At 43.1% G+C, this 24306-nt stretch overlaps 2 protein-coding genes across 2 annotated transcripts; one reads left to right on the top strand and one right to left on the bottom strand.

Annotated features, from left to right (window-relative positions):
- Window positions 1–6622: 6622 nt before the first annotated feature.
- On the bottom strand, window positions 6623–7868 carry fam43b (family with sequence similarity 43 member B; the record flags this gene model as incomplete). Its single annotated transcript, XM_084446140.1, has 1 exon — window positions 6623–7868. The coding sequence occupies exon 1, from the start codon at window positions 7688–7690 to the stop codon at window positions 6623–6625; it is 1068 nt and encodes a 355-aa protein (XP_084302266.1). The 5' UTR covers window positions 7691–7868.
- A 9730-nt stretch (window positions 7869–17598) lies between these two features.
- Window positions 17599–19130, top strand: mul1 (mitochondrial E3 ubiquitin protein ligase 1). Its single transcript, XM_084445309.1, has 4 exons — window positions 17599–17727; window positions 17850–17937; window positions 18045–18165; window positions 18300–19130. The coding sequence occupies exons 1-4, from the start codon at window positions 17608–17610 to the stop codon at window positions 19027–19029; spliced, it is 1059 nt and encodes a 352-aa protein (XP_084301435.1). The 5' UTR covers window positions 17599–17607; the 3' UTR covers window positions 19030–19130.
- Window positions 19131–24306: the final 5176 nt, after the last annotated feature.

Raw genomic sequence — 24306 nt, 5'->3', positions numbered from 1 at the left:
TATAGTATAGGTGGCCATCACCACTCTACATGATCAGTTTATTGCCTTGAGAATTTGAAAACTAAAATGTTTCCTTTGATTGCCTGTATTGTGAAGCAGATGCTCTACCATAATGCAGCGTTTTTGTCAACGTGTCAATGTAATGCGTGCCACAGCAGGTGCAAGAGCTTAATTTAATTTACAACCAGGTTCCACTATTTCTACAGTACCAGAAGCCATCTGATGCTCCTACTCCTAACGTTGAAGCCACGAAACGATTCCACAAGCAGGACAAGAGGTGCATGTGCGTCATCAAAGACGTAAAAGAACACTTTGGAAGGACAACCAGTAGCACTGCACTGGCTCTGCCGGGAGTATTGGGAATCTGGGGACAGTGAATGAGTTAGGCCGGGAGCCAGGTCCACCCCTCAGGATGTTTTTTGCTACCTTTTTTTCACTATTATATCCTGTTAGCCCAGACCTTGGACCATCACAAGTTACGTTAATATGTACTGACATGCTATCTGAAGTGAATAACATGAAACGTGAATACTATAGTAGGAAATGCTTTTGAATGGTATTCAAACAATATTTAGTGTGTATTATGCAGATAAACACTAATCTACAGATACACGTTCAATGCAGCCAAAAGGAGAAACTAAAACACAACTCAAACATAAAACACAGCACATCTCTTTGCTGCTTATCTATGCTGTAGTCTGGCCACTAATCATATTCCCTTTTTTCTTTTTACTTTCTCTCTTTTTCTTTTTTACTCATTAGAAAATGAACGGACGAGTATGTTATCTCCGACAGAGAGGGTTCTGGGTTGCTGCGTGTCCAGTTCCCATACCCAGGCCCAACCCTGCGGAGTGAGTATAGTGGTTATGTGTGAGTGCTTAAGTGTTTATGTATCCCTACAAAAACACATCATAACTACACAGCCTATCATAAAGTAAAACGATTATGCTGCAACATTCTTTAATGTCAACACGGTGGATTAACTAGTCATATTCCACATGGCCTTTTCAAACTCTCCTTAAGCATGGGCAGTCAGATAGTGACATCGACTGGCTTCATAATTACTGGTGATTCCACAGATTCCAGCAGAATATGTCTCAGACCCTGAGTTTCATCCATTTCATAGATGTCTCCTCTATTGTTTTGTCAGTGTGGCAGCGGTTGCCTGGGATACATGATCTGGCTACACTGATTACTAGCGCACCCTGACATAGCAACCGTCATTACAGAGGATGACTGTCTATAGTGACTAGTCTATCAGTCTTCTATGTACTAGTGACTAGTCTATCAGTCTTCTATGTACTAGTGACTAGTCTACCAGTCCTCTATGTACTAGTGACTAGTCTATCAGTCTTCTATGTACTAGTGACTAGTCTACCAGTCCTCTATGTACTAGTGACTAGTCTACCAGTGCTCTATGTATAGTGACTAGTCTAGCAGTCCTCTATGTACTAGTGACTAGTCTAGCAGTCCTCTATGTACTGGGCCCAGTATTTCAAAACATTTAATCTGGATCAGAATGACCAGAATAACAAACTATCTGCATAATATACACCAAATATAGTTTAAATATCATGGAAACGCATTTGGTTTCTTACTATAGTATTCACTTTTCATGTTATTCACTTCAGATAGCATAGCAGCACAAATTAACATTGTTAGATGCAAGAAATATGCTTACTCCCATTTGGAAGTTCTGTTTTCTCCGTTTTGAGGTAGGCCTACAGTGAAGACCTTTGGCCACAGCAAGTGTAATCTTCTAGATAGAAAGGTCATCTTGGGCTTAAATTGAAACTCAGACCAAGTGAGTCAGTGACATGTACAATAAAGTGCTTGAAAATAATCACTTTTGATGAGAATTTGTCAAGTGGACAGACATTTCTTTAGTCTTTTGGGGTATATTGAGGGTGATATTTGAAAATAGAAAGGCAACAAGCCTTTAAGAATCTTATTTTGATAGTTTCCCCTACGTTTCAGGATACCCCATGCAAAATGTCATACTTGTTTGACTATTTATGCAGTTGCAGTTTAATATTTGCATTTACATCATTTCGCCAGAAATGTTTCCCAAAAAGTTTTTTTTTTGGGGCCCCTGAGACCAAACTGCCCCGAGGTGGGAGTGTTCGTTATCAACTTGTGATGGCCCAAGGTCTGGGCTAACAGGAAATTATAGTGAAAAAAAGGTAGCAAAAAACATCCTGAAGGGTGGACCTGGCTCCCGGCTAAGTCTCTAAGAAGAACGTTTAATAAAATCCACTCCACTAAATCAACTAGTGAGTAATTATGAAAAAGAAAAAACACAGGCTGTGAAATTCTACATTATCAGTAAATTTGGCTGCATTGCTTTCCTCGCTTTTTAAGAAGAGAGACCAAAAATGAAAGTATATTATTCACTTTCTTAAATATGATTACCTAGCACATATAGAACATAAGGTCCAACATGCTTTAGACTGTCACATGCAGTGATTTTTCCACTCACTTGTGTACCTCTCAGACTACTGTACATCTGGTATTCTATTGTCGTTGTTCTTCTGTATACAGTATGTACCATGTACCATGTATGATATGGAACTTTGTAAGTGAATGCTGCATCGTCAGTCCCAGTCTCAGGATTTTATTATTCAGTCCTGTGTTTGGTTCTACTTTGCCCTGGACACCAGACGGTTAGCAAACACCATTGTCTGTCCTGGGATGCTCAGGTCATCTGTGATGCATCTTTGTAACCCGGTATTACCCCATATATACAATGAGGAAGTGATGAAAACGTCTTTCCGAAATGTTGTAAATGTTTGAGGTTTTGCACTGAAACCTCAGTTGTGACTGCAGTCTGTAGTTTGTTTCACGGTCTTAAATTCTTCCACACTGCAGTATTACTGTATGTGTTAAGAGATAACACTATCAAAGTGTCATGGCAGTCACATACCCCTGGCTCCCATGAATTACTTAGCTGTAAAGATGCTGTTAACCAGCATTCAAGGCTAAAGGTTTGGATTCTAAAGCTGGTCTGTACAGCTCATACCGCAGAGCAAGGGAGGTGAGGAGTGTATTTGTCAGCATAGCACATCGAGCTCTCAGCTAGCTTCAGCCTTGGAAGAGGTATTCCTCTTGAAGGTTCATACAATATTCAACACAGAATATATTTATTTGTTGTCTGTGTCAGTGAGCCAAGGTCTCATGGGTAAGCTGCTTCCACAGAACAATGGTTTACAATGCTACTCATCAAAGTGCTGAATAATGATGCTTTTGACTGAAGAGTTTAATTTAGCTTTCAGGATCCTGAGAGGACAGCTTCTTCTTCCTCCTCATTTTAGTTTTGACAATATTGCTGAATGGCAAAACACAGGGCATCCAATTTTTGTGTGCAAGTATTTGTTTAATTGTATGTATGTATGTATGTATGTACAGTATGTGTGTATGTATGTACATACGTACGTATTTATTTATTTATTTATTTATTTACATAGAAATGTAATACAATATGCAAGGGGTGGGGCGACACGTAGCTCGGGAGGTAGAGCAGCCGGCTGGGGATCGCAAGGCCCCCAGTTCGATCTCAGCTCCCAGCGTTGTGCCGAAGGGTCCTTGAGCAAAACACTGAACCCCAACACTACTCACGTGCGGCACGGTGGTGTAGTACCTAGTCCTGTCACCTCACAGCAAGAAGTTCTCCAGGCCTTTCTGTGCGGACATTGTATGTTCTCCCCGTGTTCGCAAGGGGTTCCTCCCAAAGAGCACAATTTGAAAAACATGCCTAAGAACAGTTTGGTCCCTGACCAAGACCTGGACTGAGCACTTGGATTTGGTCCCCGGGCAGCATGAACGATGGTTGTCCGGTGTGCCTAGAGGAGGACAGCTTGGATGGGAGAAATTCAGGGAACAATTTCCACCAGCAACCCCCAAAATGGCATGTACAGTATGTGTGTGTGCCGTGTCGCCGCTCACAGTGTGTGCAATGCCCCCCCCTCCCTCAGGTCCTATCATTTAGAATTTCAGAGATAAGAAAGGATAGGAAGGTTGTTTGATAGCTTTGGTGGTTTCAGATTTCACACATGCTCTCTCTCTCTCTCTCTCTCTCTCTCTCTCTCTCTCTCTCTCTCTCCTGAGCGATGGCTCGTTGATGTCCTGCCCCCTGGCATACCTTGCTCCCTCTCTCTGCCGTCCTGGGGAGTTGATTAACACGTTCTCCAAAGATCAAATGGAGAATGTGGAGTGGCTGAGAAACCTGCTCCCCCTAGCAGTGACGACGGCGCCCCTCAGCTCTGAGTGTTTACAACAGAGAGGTCCGGGAGGAGGAGAACTACGAACAGCTGTGTGGTCAACAGAGACAGAGCTCTGTGTCCTCACAGACTCCCTGCTCTGCTTTCCCTGGGACTAAATGCATGACAGGCCACTGTTTGTGACGTGTCTCTGGTTAGATCTCATGTTCATTAAGGGTGTGAGTCTCTGGTGGATGATCCTGCACCAAAGAGTTTTTGGAACAGGGAGAGAGGCGTGGTAATCTGGAAGATGTCCATGATGTAGCGTAGCATGCACCTAGCATGTCGCCATCTGCTTCCTCTCCCGTGTTTTGCAGAGATGCTCATGTTTTTCCAAACACAGTATGGCTCTCCTCTACTCACGGCCCATGTTAGCATATGGTATATGGTATAAGTATGTTACATGACACACTCTCATAAGTGCCTCTCACAGATAAGTGTGTAATTTATTTATAACGAAAAATAAAAAAAAATCTCTGTTTTCTGCTATTCTTCTAAGTAAATAGAAATTATGTGGAAATTATTAGAAACATGTTTTTCTTGGTAATAAAAGTTAAAATCCAGAATTAAATTGTTGTAGAAACTAAAATTGATATAGTGATGTGACTGAGAAAGTATTACAGAACATGAATGAATCCTAAATGTTTACAGCTGTGATTGTCATTCAATAAACCTTTTATTGGAACATCAGACCCAGAACACAGTAAAATATGTAATGCTTGATTTAGTCTAATTTGCATATAGCAGTAAAATGGTGGATGGCTGTGACAAATTCCTGGTACCCGTTTCAGATCAGTTGGTTTTGTTACTGGCTGACAACCTTCTTGCCGAGGCAGGTGTTTTATGTTCATTTCCCGGACAATTCAATCTACTGATTAATTGCCTGACTCGCAGTAAAGAGCTGAGTAACCAATATGGGCCCAGAGATTTGTCCATCAGATCAACATCTCACTGAGCGGACATGGCCTATTTATACATTTAATAGAATACAGTTCTTCTTCTCTGCTGGACACCTTTTCTGTGTTGATCTCTCAATTACAGTATTTAATTTCTCTGTTTCTCAATATTTTGGTTTGGAACCATTTATTTTGTGTACGGGGTCTTCTTGGTTCAAGGCCAGGTACTTCTTACATGCACATTTCAAAGGGGTTAGATTTGAAAAGATAAACTACGAGCTTAAAATGGTTATTCACACGTACTATATACTGTAATAAACAAAATCAAAGCCACTTAGAATTAAGGGTATTTTATTCAACACTATTTTAAAATAAATTGTCTCATCTCGACCATAATCATAATGCATCATTGAATACAGATTACATCAGTAAGAAACCAGCTAAAAGAGTATTCAAAATATGTTTTCAATCAAACTGTGTGGAATTATCCATTTATATGTTTGCTAGTCTTATGGGAAAGAAGCATGGCAGTCAAAAACATTGAGCTTTAAACCTTATAACAGTAGCACATCTGAAAAGAATGCTTGGTTTTGCTTGTTGCGTACACAATCAAATACAACCATACTAGCCCATGACACTCTGTCTTGTGTCTTTGCCCCTGATAAAACATGTATCACAGTGTGGAGCTGTAATAGTCGAGCCATCAAAGGTGTCACATTTAAAAAGATAAAAGCTCAGCATTAAATGTCACCGCTCACTTGTCATGCATAAATGATGAAGCAGGGCTGTAACAAACAGGCAATAAACAAGTCCACACAATGGCTTTATTCCTAAATTACAGCCTAATTCATTAGTTGGCCATGGTTAATACTGTAGTAAAACTGGTTAAAATTCCTCCTCAGTGTTGAATGCACTCTGGTAAACTGTGGAAAATTAAGAATATCGACAGTAGTACAAGCTTGCAATATTACAGGATTGTCATATCAAAATTACACATCTGTTTACAAACAACCTTGCTGGGAAAATATATAGTCAATCGAAAACATCCCTGTCAACAGACACATTATTTGGCAAACTCACAAAAATAAAAGGACACCGAGGAGGATAAAACACATTGTCGGTTTGAGGTGCAATAGACCTCCATACCACAGTGAGCCCAGCATCAGCGTTCTCTCAATAGTTTCTGATATATCTCCTCTTCATTGTGCTATCTGAACACCACCCCCAGCCCTCTTTGTAAACATTCATCCTCCTCATCCCATCCTCCTCATCCCATTGTCACAAGCATCTTGCAAAACAAGTATCTGAGCCATCTGGATGAATTGGCTCTTCGTCCCAGACCCATCAAAGGCGAGGGAGAAGTTTCTGGAAAACACTTGCACAATACTGGAGGGAGCCTGTGAAGAAACCAGCGAGGGGAGGAGAGTGATGGGTTTTTGTGTTGCAGAATATCCCCCCTGTTCTCGCAGGTCACACCAGTGTGCTGATAAATGTCATTGTGTTGTTGTTGCTGTCGCTGATGATGTTGATCTGGCACTCCGTTAGTCCGCTTATTAACTCCCCTAAGTCCATCTTACATAATCGAACCGAGTCGGTAAAAGTCTTCTGATTTCTTTCTTCCCTGCCTTCCTCCTCCTCCCCCTTTTCTTCCCTGTCCTCCCTCCTTTTTTTGCTTTCTTGCCTTTCTTCGCACCTGTCCTCTTTCCCCTCCTCTTCCTCCTCCCCCCTCTCCTCCTCCCTGTCCTCCTCCTCCTCCTCGTCCTCCTCCTCCTCCTCTGTGATGGAGCAGAGGTGGGGCGTAGCTCCGGGGTTGTCGGCAGGCGGCCGGTAGTGGCACTGTCCGTTGAGCAGCCTCCTCCGGGGCATGACCGGGACCGCGTCCTCGCCTAGCAGCTGCTGCCGGCAGTGCCGGAAGTCGCTCTGGCGTTTCAGCCGCTTGAATTCGCTGAAGGCGGAGGCGGACGTCTGGTAGAAGCTGCGGGCGATGGCCCGGGCCTTCTCCGACCGGGTGACCAGGGCCGCGTGGCAACGCAGCACCACCGCCTTGTTCTTCACCTGGTGCCGGTAGACCCAGGCCAGGATCTTGGGCCGGCAGGGATCGGCCGCGCAGTAGGTGATCCGGTTCAGGGAGTACAGGTGCGTGGGTTTGTTCTTGCCGTGCTTGTCGGCGCTCATCCTGATGCCCTGCGGTCCCACTGCCAGCCGCATCTTGGCGCACTGCTCGCCGTAGTCGCTCCTGGTCCAGATCTTGGCCACCGCCTCCTGCGTGCAGCCCACCCCCTTGGCCGCGATGGTGACCACGCTCCCCAGGTAGCGCACGTTGTAGGTGGGCTCCTCCCTGTTGAGCTCCACCTTCTGCCGTTTGGTCTGGAAGACGTTGCCCAGCCAGTCGAAGGGGCAGTCGGGCAGCAGGTCGGGGCAGGAGCGCAGCAGGGCAGAGAAGATGGAGTGGTAGGTGAGTCCGGCTCCCAGGCTCTTCGGCTTCGGCTTGGCCTCGTCCTCCGCCAGCACAAACTTACTCCTCTTCCAGGGCAGCATGTCGCGGGCTGGCGGTCCCCGGCTGTGTGCGTGGGTTGTTGAGAGAGAGAGAAAGATAGACAGAGAGAGAGAGAGAGAGAAACAGAGTGAGTGCAGCAGCTCTGCCAAGCACCGAGGACAAACTGAGAGCTGCGAGCCTCAGCCGGTCTGTTCTACCGCTCGCTCCTCCTTCCTCTCCTCCTCCTCCTACTTTTGCATCACGCAGCGCTGATCAGTGCAAGAGACTCAGCCCCCCACCCCCCCTTCCCTTTCCCCCCTGTTTTCTTTACAAATGGCTCAACACCAAGTCTTCATTTGTCCGGCTGCCATGTTTGTGGTAAGATTTATCTTTATACTGTTCTTAACCCAGGGGGCAGAGTAGGTTCATTCGGAAGTCGCCCTGCTCCGTGGGACCTGTTTTTCTCCGTGGGAATTTTGGGCCTAGGGAGTGGAACTGTGATCTTATTTGTTTTGGAGTAGCAGTGACGTTGAAATACAACATGACAACAATATCCTCATACAACATGACAACAATATCCTCATACAACATGACAACAATATCCTCACCATAAACTTAACAGAAGGTATTAACCACTAACCCAGTAAGGTTTCCATGTTTTAAGTAACATAAATATATATTCATAAAACATGCATGTCTGGCAGCTATAAGCTCAGCTATTATGTGTGCTCAGGAGATTAGATTTTCACCTACTGTATAAATAGCATGGATTCCCAAGGTACACAGTACAGTTCATTGACAATACAGGTATGAGATCCATGCTACCGGATAGGCCTATTTGATCTATCTGTCTACCACATTCAGATAGCAGCTAATCCTATTTTGTGTGAGTTAGAAGACGTGAGCAGCTGCCATTATTATACCTCAGATGTCTGCCGTATCTGGCATGACTGACCAATATGACCGACAGAAGGTGCATCTAAGGAGAGCTATTCCAGTGGACCATCTGCGTCAGTGAATCATTGTGAGCATAATTTCTATCTGCCTTTGAGTGCCAGGGAGCAGGCAGGGTCTGTTGCGTGGGGAAAAAGTCCTTTGCTGAGAGAATGACTCAAATGGAGAGAATGTCACCGTGGCAACTGGCAATACTGAACAAAAGTTCTAGCCTAATGCCGTGCCGGAAATGAGATCACTGTGCTGAAAGAAGAGATAGAAGACTTTATGTATGAAGTGATAGTGTGGTCAAATAATGATATAATTTATTACTTTTGATTGATTGATTGATTGATTGATTGATTGATTTGTTGGTTGATTGATTGATTGATTGATTGGTTGGTTGGTTGATTATCAATCAAAAGTAATAAATTATACCATTATTTGTCTGCCCCAATCATTCTTCTGGTCTGAGCATTGTTCTTAGCAAGACCTCTACCCACTCTGGCCCTTTTAAAGTCAAGTCATACCAGTCTATGACCGAGGACACGTTAAACAAAAAGAGCCTTTTTACTAGAAAACCCTCTCTGGCCAGAAGCGATCGGACCCATTTTAAAATCTTTTTTTTGGGGGGATGAACTCCAAAACCTCACCTAATGACAGGCGGGCGTGCAGAGCTGGGTCCATTAAGATTCACACTTGGAGCTCAGGAGACTTTACCATGGAAACAGTCGGGTGTAGGTACCGGGGTACCGGGGCAGTGCTGCGGTCTGTCCCAGTGATGGCCAGTATCAGGAACAAGACTGGGGTCCCTCAGAGAATGGCCTTCATGACTGAGGGGTCTTATTTAAATGGACAGGTGCTCCATAAATCATGTGTGATTAGAGGATGCTCCTCTCTTGCCTCGGATGATTAACACAGGACGTGCAAGGCTGGAGTCGGCCATGACAGCCTGGCCTTTGCAGCGATGGATGCCCCTGTCTGCTATTGACTTATCTGCCATCCAGGCTATCACTGTATGGGAGGGGCACTGAATGAAATAAGGACATGTCTGGACATTGACTGAAAGCTACAGTATGTTACATTTCCTGTCCACACCTATGACCACTTCCTTTGTTTTCTGGACTGTGTTCCCTCTGTAAATAGGATATATTCTTTTCTTGTGTTGATGTGGGGACTTATCACTAGATTGTCGAGGATGGTGAAATTAGTTAATATTATGGTGCAAATATACAGATGATATAGTATGGACTGTAGTTTATACTTATGTAAGTGTGCATTGCTGCTATGTAATAGTCCTTGCTTACCTGAACATTGTGAAAACACAGAAAGGATGATTACCCTACAAAATGCCATGTCCTCTCATTACCCTGCTTTCAGTGGTATCGGTATTAATCATGATGCATGGTTTGATTCATCTTTGATGGAGATGGACTATAACTGGGACAAAATACAGTCCCATTTCCGCTGTGCACCTAGTAGGCCTAATTTGTTGGGAGAATACTGTCCCTTTGGAGAGAAAAACAGACACCATCATCATTAATCCTGCGTAATGTGGTGACATGTATGTGCGTCATTAAACTGTTCGATCGGAACTGATGTTGATTGAGAAAACCTGAGACTACGTCACTGCTTTTCTAATAACCAAATTGTTATGGAGATGAGGAGTGTGTAGGTGTTGGACTTCATTTCGCTCCTTTGTGTTTTTCTGTGTCATTCGTTCCTTTGACCCATGTTAAAGGAGTAGTAAAGGGAAAAGCATGTTTAGCCCTGTTTTAAGGTTACTTATGATCATGTTCAATTGTTCAGATCAAAACGTTGACAAAACTAGCACTTTTGAGAAAGTCTGATAATTGCTCTACCACCGTTTAGGTCATACAATGGATGTGGGTGGGCACTGTGAAAAATCATTCAAAAACATTTTAAACTCTCGATTTCAAAGACAAGAAGCTCACAGAGGGGGTAATTGGTGTCGGTTGGTGTTCTGACATCAAATTCTCAGCAAAGTATGAATACTGTAGGGTTTTATTGATCATTTTATGAAATCCATTGACTTGTATTGACGCGACCGTTGTAGATGTGTAGATCAATCCGCAGAGGGGATTCAGGAAGCGGAACTACTTACGGTAGCTATTATTATTGTTTATGTTAGCTAGGCTAGCTAGTTTGCTCACTGCTCACGCAACTCTTTCGCTCACAGACAAGGAAGCCCTAGGCTACAGTTCAGAAAACGCTTATCAAAATGCCTGATCTTGAAGAGTATTTGATCGTGAGGAATTAGACTTTGACGGCAGCGCTTATCGTTTCAAGCCTGAATATAGTGAGGAGGAACTACAGCAAAGTTCAAGCCGAAGTTTACACACGTATGTGCTGCGACTAAATAGTTCTATGCTAAATATTTCAAAAATCCTTTCCAGATGAACTAGTGGGCATTTTCGCTAGTCAGTTGAAAAAGGAAGGGCCCTCTCTGTAGCTGTAAAAAGGAAAACAGCTTGAAACAGGCTTTCTATCATGACTGCAATGGGCCCAGCATTGCAACTACGGTTCAAAAACAGGTCAGTCATCGATCAATTACCCATTGTTCCTGATTTATCAGCTAAATACATGGCTAACGTTACACAAACACATTGCTAAATCAGCCAATTACATTCAGACTGACCACTTGCCTGATTGAGAGCAAACGTTTGGTATCTAGCTTGCTGGAACTGTATCCATGTATGTTAGTGTATGCCTACACCATGTTAGTCGGTATAATACAGAAATACATGGTAGCTAACATTTTAGGGGGACTAGGTTGGCTAACGTTGCTTATGAATCTGAATTTAGCTACTTACGCGTCGAGGAGAAGAAAAGCGAGATCCGAGTCGCTTTTGATGCCTAAAGTAACTCCAACCTCTCTCCAGATAGTAAAAGCCAGTCCAATATTTATTTGTGTACGTGATCTTCTTTTGTCTGACTCTATTTTAGCCGAAGACCGTGGTGGTTGCTCCCGGAATATAAATTCTCTCAGCCATATTCAGCAACGGACATGTCTCAAACGTCAATCAAGATGACGCTGCCCCTCTCTTATATACGGTTCCGTTCAGGGGGTGGGGCTCAGCGCTGGGCCGGCTTCGCTCATAATAAAAAGAAATTCTGCATTTGCTCCACAGGCACTACACCGTTGGCTATATTTTCTGTACAGATAGTTATGACTCCCCTGGACCTATGTATTGTATATATTGGATTTTTTATTTATTTATTTTTTACAAAAAGTGCAGTAAATCGAACAGAGCACCTTTTACATGTTTTTTGAATGATTTTTCACAGTGCCCACCCACAATGGCATGACCAAAACGGTGGTAGAGCAATTATGAGACTTTCTCAAAAGTGCTAGTTTTGTCAACTTTTCTTTTTATCTGAGCCATTGTATATGATCATAAGTAACCTTAAAACAGGGCTAAACATAATTTCCCTTTACTACTCCTTTAAGGGATTGTCCAGGGCGGGACGCGAACCTGTATCCTTGCGCTCACAAGTCGGATGTGCTAACTATGCCAAGAGAGCTATCCAGCTCGGTAGGGTCGTTAGCGCATCCTTTATACTAGGGGAGTGAGTTTCACTACTCAATACTCTACTTTAGCCTCCTCGTTGCTTGCTCCTTGAGTTGGCTACACAGTTGTATTAGCTGCAGTCTGGGTTTGTTTACAGTCTGTTGGGCACATCTCTGGATCTTGCAGACCCAGTCCCAGCACCAACTCTCTCTGGCACCCTAAAAACCCTAGCCGTTTGTTATCAACTCTCCCATGCGCAGCCCAGGGTGCAGAACGATATCGCAGCAATCCAATTACTCTTATCTGAGCGGCCTCCCCAAAAAATGAACCTCATTCTTGACTTTGTTCGACTGGCCTTCTCCTTATCCAGAGCAGTGTATGACTACATATTTCTGTCTAGCGAGGCAGGCTAATTGAATTGGGCTCGCTCTCTTCATCACGCTACACTTATCCAATGCACTGTAATCAATGAGAAGGGCAGCGGGCGGCGAGGACCTGTCTCAGATGCGATTTATAGTTGTACACGGGGGCAGCAGCAGAGAGGCAGCCAGCCAGACAGGCAGCCAAGCAGGAAAACAGGCTGGCCGGGCTCACAAAGAATGAGATGGAGAAATGACAGAGTCGCTGTGCACACCCTCCATCAGATCCCTGCCACAGCTGACTATGGCCTTGTAGAATAAAGGACATTTCTACAAAGAAGTTGAGGGCTTCTAGGAAAGGGGGTATCCTAACCTATGTTAACTCTAGAAGTATATAATTTATTTTGTCTGCAAAAAAGGTAAGCAGAGATGGAAATCAACAAGACCTCATTTATTGTATTGTATATTCCCGACAGGCCCAGCCCAATACACGGCCAAAAACAGGCACGCTAATGAGCAGGGGGATAGCTGCAGGTAGGACAATGGCTTTACAGCCCCTCCCCCCTTAATCATGAAATAGATATACCCAGAAGGGACCCGGAGGTCAAGTTCTCCTACAGTACATGTCACTAGCACTGTACACAATGCCGTAGGAGTGATTTATTAGTGCGATCTGTGGGGGTATTGAGCAAAGGAATGGAATAGCAAAGATAAGAGCACACATTTATAGAATAATAACATTTTACAAAAATAGGGAAAACTCATACAGCATATCCAGTGCATGAGATGCATTTAACGATTGTAACCTTTCATAAACCAAAACTCTGATGGTTCAAACATTGAGTCAACTTATAGGCAGTGCTATTTAAAATAAGTGTTGTTTTGTTTCCCAACTTAACGTTTAATATAAGTCTTCCACATTGACTGAAACATTTCTTCTCTGCAAAAAAGAGAGTTTCATTCAGACCCTTCTTCTGACATCTGGAGATTAATAGCTTAGCCCTGTTGAAATGATTTCACATTATTTGCATCAGCATTATGTAATGTTCTGCATGCTACTGTGCCTATGAACTACACAAACATTCGTAACTGGAAATGAAAACCCACCTAACACAATGGGTTCATTATTCATTCTGTGTGCTTTTGTTAATCCATGGCACCAGTAGTGTCACTCAGAGTCAGAATCAGAATTTGTTTACTGCCATTTGTACTATACAGGATTTTTTTGCGACATCGTGGTGCTTTACAATAATGGACAAGTGCAAGGACAGGACAGTGCAAGATACAAACACTGCAAAAACTAGCAGTGCAATTGGACTACAAAAGAGTCGGTGCAGTAGTCAGTTTAGTGCAAAAATTGCAGGGGGCGGGGGAGAGAATCAGAGGGGAGCCTTGTTGATAAGGCCGATGGCCGTGGGGAAATAGCTGTTCCTGTGTCTGTCAAACAGTGTTGGTCTTTGACGACCGCAGCCTCGATCTGATTTTAATATCTTAAAGCTACAAGATGGTTCCTAATCATTAGCCTATGTCTTAAAATGGAGCTCAAAGTGCAGAAAAAAGTGTGTGTGTGTGTGTGGGGGGGGGGGGGTCACAATAAACTCTTGTTAAAGGACAATGCTCGTTTTTGACAACCTGGACCTTATTTACGACATATTATAAGACGTTTGACTCACCGAGATCACTTTGGTGTAGTTCGGAGGCATGTAGAAGAAATTTAAAATCCAGCGCGAGCCAGTATATCCATGTAATGGCGGTGGTCGGGGCACTTAGAATGCAGTTTCTAAAAATCTATTTTCTGCCGCGAAACGGTTGTTTTCATCAATCTGTCTTGATGAATCGCTAGTTGTGCTTACATAAAGCATAGGCCTGTTGTGGTTTTCACATGCCATGATCTTTAGAAACGTCTTTCGAAACGAAATACCTTCCTCACTTGCTCCAGCACTAATGCGCAGAGCGCGCAATCGTTGCTCCAGCACGCTGTGCGCATGCGTGCTGGAGCAAGTGAGGAAGCTATTTCGTGTCTAAAGACGTTTCTAAAGATCATTTTACAGAGGCATGTGAAATACCACAACAGGCCTATGCTCTATGTAAGCACAACTAGCGATTCATCAAGACAGATTGATGAAAACAACCGTTTCACGGCAGAAAATAGATTTTTAGAAACTGCATTCTAAGTGCCCCGACCACCGCCATTACATGGATATACTGGCTCGCGCTGGATTTTAAATTTCTACATTCCGCTCGATTAGCACATAGGGGAGTGAGTTGCATTACTTGGCTACTACTTTAATCTCCTCATACACTTACCATCATTTGCTGTATGCTTTGATTTCTATATTCCTCTTATCAAAATAGAGTAGATTGGGTGATTATATTTGGAGTGTTTGTGTGCATCTGTGCTGTGGTAGCTCTGTGTGTGGAGATAGTGTTGTAAAGGTATGCTATAGGTGTTGAGGTACATCTGGATTAATCCTCCAGGCCATAGATCTGCTACGCAGCCTTGACGGACCGGGCGCATCTGGTATCTCCTCCTGCACTCCTCCCTCAAAGCCACTCCCTCCATCTGCCAGGGCTATTTATGTCGGTAGGCTACATCCTTGAATGTGCACTCAGAACAGCAGAGTTGGGAGAGAGGGGATGAGTCAGTGCTCCGTCTAGATAGCACCATCTCTCTGTCACCACAACAGGGTGACTAATGTTGAAACAAAGCGCTCAGGCCTGGTTTACACTAGCGCGGAGGTCCATGGCTACGTTTTTGAATGGGGAAAACGATCCGCGATTACACGCGAAATTGTAAACGCATATCACCCCATTAAAGAGCATATCATACGGGTCATCTACGAGTTTGAGCTACAGCAAACAAGGGTATGTTTTTCATGGCTAGTAGCATAGTCTATAATGGTTATGAGTTTAAAATGCAGCTGTCTAGCCATCCAACCAACGGCAACAGTACCAACAAATAGGCCTACATTTCCATCCCGTTTGTGTTCCATGTCTGGTGCGCATTCCTTGCTTTTAAAATAATATTTTTTGTGACAAATCCAAAAAGATGGCCTACTTTTATTAGAAATAGATCATTGTTCTCAATCAGCGCTGCTGTGAACAATATTATAGCCTAACTGTTCACCTTATTTATTTAGGCCTATTTATTTATTTAGTAAGTAAGAGATAATTGGTTGTAAACTCCATGAACTCAGCTAGGTATATTGCCATTAATTAACAGTTAAACAGTTCCCTTTGCTTCCCAACCACCATCTCATCTACTTTGTGTTGCTGCATTTTTAGTTTTATTCTTTCATGTTTTTGAGCGCAATCAATTTTATCAAGAAGACACAATTAAATTGCAGCAGTGCTGCACAGCTCGCTAATGGTCTCTGGAATCGCCTACATGGATGCATCCAGATCAATTCACATTCTATAATGACTGATTTAATTGCATCAGTCATTTGACCACAATACTTTTTTTGGAGACCAGGTCCTAGATGCTTTGCCAGCTCATCCAATCACACAAAATGTGAAAAACAGTTACATATCAAATCGGCTCAGTGTAGAAATGAAACAACAGTTGCCTACAAAGCATGGTGATATTATGCTAATCCCCCTCTAGTCATTGACTATAAACAGGGGTAAGGGATGTCAGAAAGCGAGGCGTACTCCTCAGTAGATTTATGGGTCTAGACTGAGAGGGCTCAATTGAATGGTTCTGAAGCATTCCCTTCACGGATCACTCTTCACTTTAAATTAACAGACACCATCACTAAATCATTTAAAAGCCCTGTACATTTGCACTTGTCTATTGCATCGGGGTTGTATATGAGAGTGTACAAGGACAAGCTGAAATGATTATGTTGCCTTCCATTTGATGGAACATTTTGAGTTCTCTCTCAATTCTTTCTAAATCCCTTTCTTGTTCAGTGAATCACAACTCTACCAAGTTGCATTCTCATTGAAACATCCACAGAACGAACGACTGACACGTCCACGCAATGATTAATGAAAGGAGATATTTTTTGAGGGGAGAGATTATTATATGATGTGATCTGTTTGCTAAGTAGGATTTGTATTCATGTGATTGATTTAATGTATTCATTAATTTGTCCTATCTACACATCCCTGTGAGAATGTTAACACATTGTTCTTGACAGAGATGGAATTTTCCTTCACTGGAGAAAGAATTTGATGCACTTTCTCCCTGCGGGCACCTGGCTCCTCTTCTATTCTTTACACCTGATATAGGCCTACCTATGGCAAGTTCTTAAAAAAAAAAAAGGCTATTCATTTATTGAGGATGACACATACCTGGTTCAAAGAGACCCCGCATTGATGTTTGTCAGAAATGTTATTTCAGCCTTCCCATATTAAATGATTATATGCTGCCACCTGGCTGGCAAAGAAAATAACACGTATTTGGGGGACTTTTATTTTGAAATTCAAACAAATACCATGCTGAAATACCGGAAGTAGGTTACTGTTACACTGCTAGGACTTTTTGGATGAGGGTGAGTTAATTTGAGGCTCTATTAGCACTACGGCATTTATTACATATTTGGCATACAAAGGTAGGGGAATAATTTGTTCATCGAGTCTCCATCTCTCTTGAAACGAAAGTGACTCGATGCTCTGGAGAGTTGTCAGAGACTTTGCTAGCTAACGAGCGAAACTAGCCAGGCAGTTTCAACCTTGTCGTCAACAACAACAACAACATAACGTTACGTTACCTTGGTAGCAACCGTACTAACGTTGTAGCTTATTTCGCACACGACCTAATAAACAACCAGATTGACATCAGTTGCTACTTGCTACTCTGTGCTAGTTTATATGATAGCTTCCCTCCATGTTTGCACTTGCGCACCAGGTCACTCTCAAATGACAGCCTTAGCCCAAAACTGCAGAAGTCATTCTACAGCTGCAGTAACTAGTGTGTTCTACGTGTAGCCTCTCTGCCACTCTGGTTTTGAGTGTTATATTGATTACACCATTCTTTTCCCCCGTTTTTTATATTACACCATTGCCAGTATGTACTCAAGTAGCCTACCCAAGCGGGTGTGTTTACAACCGCACCTGTCACTTGACTTCCAGTCCATATCAGACACCTGCTCCCTGACAAACTGAGTGATCTATTTATCTATTTCGGATCAAGCGGGAGATCCCAGGATGGATCCGAGTGGGAAGCCTGCTATGGGGCAAGTCCTGCTACTGGCCACCAGCTCAGCCCTGACGGCAGTCTTCTACTCAGTCTACAAGAGGAGGGCAACCACAGTGGCCAGATTAAAGGTAGTTTATTAGCCTGACAAACTGTCTTTGAATCTGACAGAAAGTAGGCTATACATGTTTGGCTCACAAGTGCAATTGTCAAGTATTTTAAAGTTTCAAAAAAATATTTTTTTGTATTACAGGAAGCCAAAAAAGTGACTATTGATCAAGATCTGAAAAACATCTTGTCTGAAGCACCTGGCAAATGTGTCCCGTATGCTGTGATTGAAGGTGTGTTATTAGTTGAGTATGATCATTATTATTACTGCTCATGCCTTTGTTTTTGGATGGTTTCAGTCAGTTGTTTGTCATGTTGCCTGGTGTGATCCATATGGTAGGTGTGGTGAAATCGGTCAAAGAAACACTGAACAGCCAGTTTGTGGACAACTGCAAAGGTGTCATAGAGAGGTTGACCCTGAAGGAGAAGAAAATGGTTTGGAATCGCACCACCCATATCTGGTAGGTGTGATACTGATGACCACATAGACTGCGTCTACATGTCTGTGCCTGTTTCTTTAAAACTAAATTGTCATACCAGACTTAAAAATAAGTTATTGTTATAACACTACAAGTCGTGTCTTTGTTCACTACAGGAATGACACAGAAAAGGTGATCCACCAGCGCACCAACACCGTGCCCTTTGACCTGGCATCCTCTGACGAGGCCTTGGCAGCCACCGTGCGGGTGGTACGCCCTCTGGACTCGGCAGAGCTGGACCTGGAGACCACCTACGAGAACTTCCACCCGACCGTGCAGTCCCTCACCAACGTCATCGGGCACTTCATCAGCGGAGAGCGGCCCAAGGGCATCCACGAGACCGAGGAGATGCTGCGCCTGGGCGACAGCCTGACGGGGGTGGGGGAGCTGGTGCTGGACAACAACCTGGTGAAGCTCCAGCCCCCCAAACAGGGCTTCCGCTACTTCCTGAGTCGGCTGGACTACGAGGCCCTGCTGAAGAAGCAGCAGGGCAGCGTGAGGGTGTGGAGGGCGCTGACCGTGGTGTTCGGGGTGGCCGCTTGCACAACTCTGCTCTTCATCCTGTGGAAGCAGTACGCGTACCGCCGGCAGAGGAGGCAGGAGAGGAGCGTCGTGGAGGAGTTCAAGGAGCAGCAGAGAGCTCGTATGCGGGAGCTTAACGTGGAGGAAGGCACGTTCTCCCCCAGCACCTGCACAGTGTGCCTGAGTCGCGAACGCGCCTGTGTGTTCCTGGAGTGTGGGCACGTGTGTGCCTGTGCCCAGTGCTACAAGGCCTTGCCGGAGCCAAAGAAGTGCCCGATCTGCAGGGCAACTATACAGAGGGTGGTGCCACTTTATAACAGCTAAATGGACACCAGTGCAATTGGGACTTGTGATTGGATAACATAATGATAAATGTATTGCGTGTAAATGTTTTGTGTGAAGAAAAAAATGTATGGTTGAACTCAGCTGGCTGTGAGACATTAATCTGTTTTGTGGACAACTTGTAATGGTATGCTAAAATCATGGTATGGTATGCTAAATCACTGTCATTCCCAAAGCAGTTGGCGATCATCACAGAAATGGAATGTTTTACATTTCCAAAAATTATTATTATTTCCAAAAGATTATATTGCAAGAATAAAAAGCAGGCAAATAAAGCAATAATTTGCTAATCCTGTTGTTAAGCACTTAAAATAGTTGAATTGTATATTAGGGAGTGACCTTTGCTTGTTAATGTTCACGTTCACTTCATATAAGCAGTTTACACACACAGACATGGATGTATCTACAGCTGTCAAGAGAGGGAGATATTGCCTTTGTTGAAAGATGAAGCCCCGGAACACTAGTATTGCAGTCATAATGTGAGGTGCAAGATGAAAATCAATATTTGTGTATGACAAAAAATGTTTATGACGAGTAATTTTTTCACGTTTTCTACAAATAACATAGGGTGGAGGGTGTTTTATTTCCCTGAAAGAAAATGCTTGTTTGTAATATTTTGATATATATTCGTTATTAATTAGCCTAACACACTATAGTGAATTTATTGTGGAGTTATAAGGGCATTCGCATTCAGCCGGAGAACAAGCACCAGAGGACAGTGAGTCCGGGTTGAGCCGTGGGGTTGAGCGATCGTGGATGCCAGTAAAATTCTACCTCGGTGACGTATCTTTGCCGCTTGGCTCCCGGGGACAGTGTTCTGCATCGCTCTCCGACAGCGTCTCTTCTTCAACCTTTCCGTGTAACTTTAATCGTAGCCTAAATATATTTGATCATTTTTGTCGGCAAATGTAGGCTATGCCCCACTGACACGAGGAGCGCGTTAAACTTGGAGTGAGTCTAAGCGAAAACCTTAAGGAACGTTTTATCTTTTCATCTCTTTGTGTTACCAGTTTGGTAACATTTAAATGGTTTATCTATCATCGTTAACGCCCACGTTTTTTCTTAGTCGATTATTGATCATTGTTTTGGGGGAGACATGTCAGAGGTGATGCCTTTCAAAGAGGAAAACATGCCTCACTATGAAGGTGAGGAGGACGAAGGGCAGATCTCCATCACCTGTCGCCTGCAGGATACCAACAACTTCTTTGGCACTGGTCAAAATAAAAGACCCCCCAAACTGGGGCAGATTGGGAGAAGTAAACGAGGTGAGAGACAACTAGGAGAACTATGCAAGTGTGTGTGTGTTCACACGCACCTGTGTGTGCGTCCATGTAGGCCTATGCGTGTGTGTTTGTTTACAGATTTAATGAACCAATCAGTTAATTTCATACATAACATGATAATATGAAATCCTAGTATGACTCAAGTTTCATGCCTAATCTCTTTCTAGTAAGCATCCATTTTCAGTGTTTCTGTTTTTCCTTTTTTTGCAGTTGTCATTGAAGATGACAGCACAGAAGATGAGCTGAAAAACGCAGCAGAAAAGGCACCAGATGGTGTCTGAGATTGCTCAAAGATGGCTGGATAATCACTACTCACTTAACACTACACTCACTCGACAAAAAAGCACTTTGAGATTTCTGAATAGGGGGACTGTAATCAGTGATTATCCAAGTTATTTGCTGCTGCTATGGCTCTCAAACAGAAGTTTGGTGAAAATACTTTTTCTTGTCAAGAATGTGCAATAGATAGGGTTTCATTAATTGTTATATATTGATTACTGATATAGAAATGATCCTCAATGCAAAGGCAAATTTCATGAGATAAAGTTGAGATAAAATGTGATCCCTAACACTTCTTACATCTTGCCTGAGCACTTTCTTACTGTTCTTTGTCTTGCAAAAGTCTCAATAATGTTGTGCACAATTGATGGTTAAGGCAGTGTTCATGTTATTCCCATACTTAAATAACTTTTGGATACTGTTTTTGCAGTGATGAAAGAACAACTTGTTTTTATAGAATGACCAATGAAGGACTACCTTTTTTAACACTGAATTTTTTGGTGTTGCTAATTGTACCTATGTTGTTGCTACAAACTGCCTGCTATTAAGTGAAAAGCTTATTTTTATATTAGACAGCTAAATAATGTGGGTTGACTCATTCCTATTTTGGTGATTGTAACAGTTAAACCACTTTCTAGTACAATATTATCATGAGAAATATGATCACATCTGTGCCAAATATCTCTGAAGATACCAGTTCAAATATTCAATCAAGCCTCTGTTTGATTATATGTGAATGAAGGCAAACAGCACTGGGTTTCTTACTGTACAATGTCCATTTTACTCAAAGGACAGTTGACAGTTTTGTGTCAATATCCCATAACACTGTATCAATGTACTTAATACTGCCAATACAAGTTTACTGAGCTGATTCACAATTCTCTATTTGCCTTTATCCATTGAATTGGGGCAATACAGTCAGTTCTGTCCAGTGCACAGTTTGATTGTCATGTTTGTTTCAGGGCTATTTTGTGAATATCTACAGTTTCTGCCCTTGCATGAAATAGGCAGCAGTGCCTCTGTGACAAAAAAAACAAACTGATAGTAGTCAATGTAATGTTTGCAACTTTGTATGACAGACCTCAAGAGTATTGTATATGTTGCACCTCTTTCCACTGAACAGGGCTATACAGTATCTGTTATGTAGAATTCGATCAATAAAATGTAAAAATGTGTTGGTGCCTTTTTCTGCTCAATCACTATGGCTTTATTTGCCCTTCCACATGTTTGTCCCTACACTTACCCCTTAGTCTACTACACAGTTAGTCCTGGGTGTCCAGTCTCTCTGATCTGCTCTCCAGGAGCCCACAGTACAGCATGGAGCCACACTGCAGGTGTTGATATTAGAGGAGAGAGTCCTTTCATTTGCAGCCTGCAGCTGTGCTCGGCAAATAAGCAGCTAGTCAGGCAGGAAGTGGCATTGCTGCCTTTCTAGGTAATCTTTTCATGACCTGAAAAGCCACATCCTCAGGATAACACGGGCATCCTCCTTGATTCTCCCAGCTCCCTGTTGGAGACTTGCAAATATTAGTAGGCTACTCTCCCTGCCACCTCTCTCTCTCTCTCTCTCTCTCTCTCTCTCTCTCTCTCTCTCTCTCTCTCCACTGCGTTCACCATCTTAGCAAATCCTATCACTGATTTTTAGCCGCAGAGGCCATCATATGAAATATTTTGAGCGACTAATAACACAGTCTTACTATGCAATGTGACGTTGGTGGGATTGTTGCCTTATATAGCTTCAGTGTGTATAGTCTTTATCACATGAATTTTTTATACCATGCCACAACATATTCTATTTCTCCCTTGATTATCCTATTCCCATTCTTCTTACGTGCTGGATGTCCTCAGCTTCAGGAACGAGCACACCATTCTGTTGTGTTTCCATGCTGTAGCTCCTCGCATCTCTTTCCAGGGGATCAAAGACTCCGGAACACACGAATCGCCTTAAACTTTAGCTGTTACCCTGGAAACCACCAGTGAAGAACTGGAAAGTTACAGGAGCCCTGCCCAGAGCCTTCCTTGTGCTTATAAGGCAGTGTCATTAATTTTGCATCAAAGGTATCGTTTGATTTTCTGCAGTATCTATAGAAGTCAAATACACCGGTGGTCATGTTATAGGCTATGTAGCCTATATGGTTACATGTATTTATAACTGCATCATATAGTATAGTTTTTTATATATATATATACTGTATTTCCAGAGAACATGTCAGTGTGTATTTCCAAAGTAACAGAGGTATCCTAACCCTGGTTGACAGAGAGAATTATTACACACCAGTATAGCCAATTAGCTTTCATGGGGAGGAGTGAAGGGTAGAGAAAAGGACATGAGATCACCGTGCAATCTGGACACTCAGACAGAGGTCCCCCTGCGTTCTTATTTATGAGTCTACAATGGGAAATGGCCAGCAATGCTATCCTGATTATCATCTACTGTAATGGCTGCTTTACACTAACATTTTTAGCCTTACATTCATCCATGGCATTCAAGCATGATTTATGTCCCTCATTTATTTGTATATTTCTGTTGACATAATGGGGGCAATATTTTAATGAATACAATCTTGATCAGAATCTTTTTCATGTAAAAATAGAAATCAATTGAATTCATAGATCTACTCACGGTTCAAATACAGAGAAGCATAATCTCCTCTTACATATGAGCAGGTGGATGAGTGGAATAGGTATGAGAAAAATATGCTATGGTACCTTCAGAACATAATATCAATAACATCCTATTCTATACTGTATAATGAATGTTGGTAGAGTTGTTGTTCAATCAGTTGACCCCAGAACAAGATGACAGCCTCCTTCATGATTATCATTCTTTGTGACTATCCTCACCTGGATAGAGAAGGTGCCAAAACACTTACAGTAATAAGTACAACCTTCTCACTTCTCTAAACTCTGTAGGTAGGTAGGTAGGTAGGTAGGTAGGTAGGTAGGTAGGTAGGTAGGTAGGTAGGTAGGTAGGTAGGTAGGTGGGTAGGTAGGTGGGTGGGTAGGTTAGGTTAGGTTAGGTTAGGTTAGGTTAGGGTAGGTAGGTAGGTAGGTAGGTAGGTAGGTAGGTTGATTGGATAGGTAAGGTAGGTAGGTAGGTAGGTAGGTAGGTAGGTAGGTAGGTAGGTAGGTAGGTAGGTAGGTAGGTAGGTAGGTAGGTAGGTAGGTAGGTAAGTAAGTAGGTAAGTAGGAAAGTAGGTAGGTAGCTGGGTAGGTAGCTGGGTAGTTAGCTGGGTAGGTAGCTGGGTAGGTGGGTGGATAGATGGGTGGGTAGGTAGCTGGGTAGCTGAGTAGATAGCTGGGTAGGTAGCTGGGTAGATAGCTGGGTAGTTAGCTGGGTAGGTAGCTGGGTAGTTAGCTGGGTAGTTAGCTGGGTAGGTAGCTGGATAGATAGCTGGGTAGTTAGCTGGGTAGTTAGCTGGGTAGATAGCTGGGTAGTTAGCTGGGTAGGTAGCTGGGTAGGTAGCTGAGTAGTTAGCTGGGTAGGTAGCTGGGTAGTTAGCTGGGTAGATAGCTGGGTAGTTAGCTGGGTAGGTAGCTGGGTAGTTAGCTGGGTAGTTAGCTGGGTAGGTAGCTGGGTAGTTAGCTGGGTAGGTAGCTGGGTAGGTAGCTGGGTAGATAGCTGGGTAGGTAGCTGGGTAGTTAGCTGGGTAGGTAGCTGGGTAAGTAGGTGGGTGGGTGCACTGAGATTGCATGA

The sequence above is a fragment of the Borostomias antarcticus genome (assembly GCF_949987555.1).
Source record: "Borostomias antarcticus genome assembly, chromosome: 11".
Taxonomy (NCBI): domain Eukaryota; kingdom Metazoa; phylum Chordata; class Actinopteri; order Stomiiformes; family Stomiidae; genus Borostomias; species Borostomias antarcticus.
Note: the sequence above shows the minus strand (reverse complement) of the source record. Positions and strands in the feature narration are given on the sequence as shown.